This window comes from Mastigoproctus giganteus, chromosome 6 (assembly GCF_048544385.1).
Source record: "Mastigoproctus giganteus isolate SK-2022 chromosome 6, ASM4854438v1, whole genome shotgun sequence".
Lineage (NCBI taxonomy): Eukaryota > Metazoa > Arthropoda > Arachnida > Uropygi > Thelyphonidae > Mastigoproctus > Mastigoproctus giganteus.
In genome coordinates, this window is record NC_143580.1 from 6,796,823 (window position 1) to 6,801,589 (window position 4,767).

The window sequence follows — 4,767 nt, forward strand, 5'->3', positions numbered from 1 at the left end:
TATGCTTCCCTCCTTATACAGGTAAGTATCCTGACCTTCAAATTTATTCAACTACCTGCAAGAGCAATGTGTTCCGGCAATCAATGACTCGCTGGTAAAACTCCCTATAATCTAATCTAAACCTCAAGCCCTGTAATTTGAATTTAAGCCCCCCTAGATCTGGAACTGCTTATAACAGTGAGAATTCCACCTTCATTCATTTTAGTAATCACTCTCAGAGCCTTATAAAACTCAATCAGGTCACCTCTGAGGTGACTGGTTGCAAGCTAATCCCGCATAATCTGAGTTTTTCCTCATACAGTCGTACTTCTGCCAATCTCACCAATCGAGATGCCAGTCTTTGGACTCTTTCAAGAAGCTCAAGTCTTTTTTCAGATGAGGTCTGAATGTGCTCTTTCAAGTCTAAAGCCATTAGGAAACAAAAAGTCTGATCTTCAGACAGGTAGAGAGCACTGAGGATAAAGGGTAAAACTGATTAAATTGAACATTTATTATAGATATTTTCCCTATGTCCTCCCCCCACCACCATGTTTGAAATGACTGCCTATGCACAGATGGTTCTATATATAATTTAGATTTAATATTTTGATTTATTTGTATATATTGCAAAGCTTGAGCACCATTCTTAAAACAGAACGAGTATTATACTTGGCAACTTATAACACACTCGATTACATTTTTTATCATATTAATTTTGTTATTTTAAAAAGAAACTTTTTTTTTTCGTAAAAAAAATAAACTGGTAGAATTATAAGCCCAATACAAAAGAAAATACCAAAAACGTATTTACAACAGGAATTGATACTTGATTGCACATTAATAGTCTTTAACCTAAATCCAGAATTTAAAGATTTCACCTAAATTTGGTGGAAATTGGTCTTATTTACAGTTTCAATTTATACAAAATATAATAACGAAATTTGCCATAATTCACCGCAATCAGTGTAGCTGGCATGCCCTTACCATAATGAGCATAAGCAAAATAAATAAAGGAGAAAGTATTTCTGAGTATACCAAATTTTTCTGCCCTTCCAGTTTCAGGCAAAGTAAGAGTTTGAATAAAAATATCAGTAAGAGTTGCACAAAACTCCACGACGCTCGTAATGCTGCTGCTTTATATAACCCTTCAAGATACTGTCGAATACACACTATCACACAAAAGTATGCGTTCAAACCATCACACACAAATAAGGAGACAAATGTTGTCCACCACGACATCTCTACCTCCTTTTCCAACTTCAGAGTAACCATGATTGTAAAAATTATGATTGCAATAAGATTTACCAGCATTTCAAACATTGTCAATCCTAGCCATTTAACTAATTCTTTTAGTGTGAAAATCATGGCAACATCTAAGCAAAGCACTTCATCGATACATGATTATTTAAACTAATCTTGATTGATGCGCTATTGGCATGCATATGTTGCTTCAATGTGAGTTTTGTATAAAATACTGAATCACAGGTAAACACTTTCCATTCAAGAACATGACCCAACTTAAAATACACCACACTAAAAAAACAAAATTAATAAACGCAAACACATAGACAAATAACTGAAATCACGTTGACTCCATATTACATACACTTCATAAATAATATTCAGCACCACCTGTCGGCTACAATAGAAAAAATTATTGAATTAATTGCAAAATTGAAAAATTAAATAATTTTCAGTTCTTTCAAAAAAAAATATTTGTTTAGCTTAAAAAAAATAATAAAATAAAAGAGTGCGAAATAAAATTCGAGAGTTTTTCTTTTTTAAACTTATAACAACAATTTGTGCCCTTAATTATTGATCGACGCATTTAATAATCCTTACAGACCAGTTACTTTAACTTCTGTTCAGGGGAAAATAGTGGGGTAACTGGTTAAAGATCGTTGCAGAATCATCCAAACAAGGATCATCTAGATCAGTGGTTCTCAACCTTTTTTTTGCTCGTGGCCCACTTCTAAGTTTCATTCACCTCTGTGGCCCATCCCTCATATTATTTAATTATAATAAATGTAATATTAATAATAAATATATTCTTTATCAACTGCACTTTTTATTTATAACATGTATTTGTTTATAATATAAGGAATATTATTAATAAAAAAGGGGTTTATTAACTACAATCTGTATTTACAATGGAATTTTTACGCATATTATATTTTGTTTATTCACAATATACAACTATGCTACTAACAAAAAATATTACAATATTATTCCATTAGTTTAGTGAGATGCTCGCGGATCTCTTAAATTTCTTTTCTATATTAGTAATAATTTTATTTAAGAGGTGAACTTTTTGTGGCCCACTTAACATTTTACACAGGTCACCAATTTTGCGACTTTTACCTACGGCCCACCAGAAATACGGCATGCCCCTGGGGGGGGGGGGGCATATGGCTCGCGTTGAGAACCACTGATCTAAATAATAATTCAGACACAGCATGGGTTTATTAAGGGAAAGTCTTGTCTGACTAATTTTATTCGCTACTATGATGTGATTCCAAACGAACTGGATCCAAAAAATAATTTTGATATCATATACTTGTATTTCAGGAAAGCTTTTGACACTGTTGCACATGGAAGACCATTGTACAAATTGGAGCAGTATAGCATTAAGGGGAAGTTGCTACAATGGATAAAAGGGTGGTTGAGTGAAATAAGACAGGAGTGGTAATCCATGGCCGCTGTTCTTCGCGAATAATATTATTAGTGGAGTCCCCCAGAGTTCAGTGTTCGTCCCACTGTTGTTTTGTATATTTATCAATGATATTGATGAAAGTATATCAGGCTAATGTCGAAGTTTACAGATGATACCAAGGTCGGCAGGGTTGGCAGTGTGCCTGTGCAACAGGATCTAGAAAATTTGGGAAGATGGGCTGAGAAGTGGCAACTGAAGTTTAACGTTGACTAATGCAAAGTACTGCATATGAGTAGAAGTAACCCCAAAGAAACGTACCAACTGTGTGGTACTACACTTAGGGTGGTCGAAAATGAAAAAGATCTAGAAGTAATTGTGCAGTCAGGTATGAACTTTTCTAACCAAAACAGACAGGCTGCCAGAGCAGGTCATGGAGTATTATCAATAATATAGAGGGATTTCGCTACCTGGTGTGCAAAATTTAAGGACCAATCAGGTTTTCACCTGTAGCTTCTCATTGGGGTGACCTGAGTATGGGAAAAGCATACCAAAGGAACCTCGTGAGGTACAGAAATCATGAAGGAAACAACACGACACAACAACGGAAACAAAACGGTAAATAGTGACTTTATTCAAAAAAGGCAACATAGCACTGGCTGCCATGATCCAGATGCATCACTTCCTAAGATGGAACAAAGGGAAGAGGTGGTCCTCTTCTCAGTAGGAGATATGGCCACCACTAACGTCGATACAGGCTTTGGAACGCCTGTCCATACTTAGAACAATGTTGTTGATAGGTTCTTGAATAACATTGTTCATTCCTCTGTCAGCACCATCTTCAGCTGGTGAACATTTTCTGGTGGGTGTGGACGTGCTGCTAGGCGTCCCCAGAGCGTCCCATATGTGTTCGATGTGATTTAGATCGGTGGAACGGGCAAGTTAATCCATAAGAACAATGTCCTCACTTTCCAAAAGCATATCAACAGGCTGCAGTGCAATGGGGTGTGGCGTTATCATCCATAAACACAAACTCGAGGCCAATGGTACCTCAGTACAGATGCACATGGGGAAGGATTACCTCAGTACAGTAGCATGCACCCGGTTACAGTTCCACCTTGCAGTATCTGGAGTTGTGTACGCCCATCCAAGATAGCGCTCCCCAGACGAGAACACCATGACCGCTATACCGATACCCTTTCAGTGGTGTTTGCAGGGTGATACCGTGTGTCAACCTCTCGCCAGATTAGCTGACGTCCAGAATCGCTGCTGAGACTGGATCTACTCTCATCAGTAAAGAACACCTTACCCCATTGTGCTGCTGTCCAGTCCTTGTTCGATGCACTAATATAAACGGTGCTCCTATGGGCAGGTGTTAAAGAGGCACAGCGTACTGGCCGTCGGACAAACCCTCTGGGCCTGTAGGAGTATATAGCGGTCATTATTGGGCGTTGTTTTTCGTGAACGACCGCCACTGGTCCTTCAAACAGCTGTACCTGTCGTTCTGAAGGTCGCCCACGAATGTGCGACGATGGTATGGGCGATACCAAACTCTGCGGCCACATTCCTCACACTTCGACCTTCCTCGAGCTTCCCAATTATTCGACCCTGGTACAGTGATCCAGATGTTGTCTACTGGCCATTTCGTTGTCAGTAGCATTGTATGAAACCAATCGAACGTCTGTAGAAATCGTGCTCACCATTCGGTAGTTTGCAGATGACTGCTGAACTGCTGCTTTTATCTGTTTATGTGAGCCCTCTCATTACGATTCAAATTTTTGCATATACACCAGCTTTCTACTGAACGGCTACAGTTATGCAAATTGCCACAGGCTGTTTCGTTTGATTTTGTGGTTGTAACCTTAAGAAATAATGTTGGTCCTTAAGTTTTGCACACCAGTGTAGTAGGGAAAAGGAGGTGATTGTCCTTTTGTATAAGGCAATGGTCAGGCCACGCCTTGAGTATTGTGTACAGGTCTGCAGACTTCATTTTAGGAAAGATGTAGAGTTTCTAGAACGAGTACAAAGAAGGGCAACAAGATTGGTGAGAGGAACGAAGGGGTCCTCTTACCAAGAAAGGGTAAAGTTCTGAAAATTGCAGCGTCTGGAGACTGGGCACCTGCAAAGTGATCAGATTG

At 38.6% G+C, this 4,767-nt stretch overlaps 1 protein-coding gene across 1 annotated transcript; it reads right to left on the reverse strand.

Moving 5' to 3' along the window:
* Positions 1–822: 822 nt before the first annotated feature.
* On the reverse strand, positions 823–1,534 carry LOC150083869 (transmembrane protein 203). Its single transcript, XM_090374915.1, has one exon. The coding sequence runs from the start codon at positions 1,342–1,344 to the stop codon at positions 940–942; it is 405 nt and encodes a 134-aa protein (XP_090231041.1). The 5' UTR covers positions 1,345–1,534; the 3' UTR covers positions 823–939.
* Between the last annotated feature and the right edge of the window lie 3,233 nt (positions 1,535–4,767).

What these genes read in the sequence shown, in the direction of transcription:
- LOC150083869 (XM_090374915.1), bottom strand. Translation starts at nt 1,344, where the DNA reads ATGATTTTCACACTAAAAGAATTAGTTAAATGGCTAGGATTGACAATG.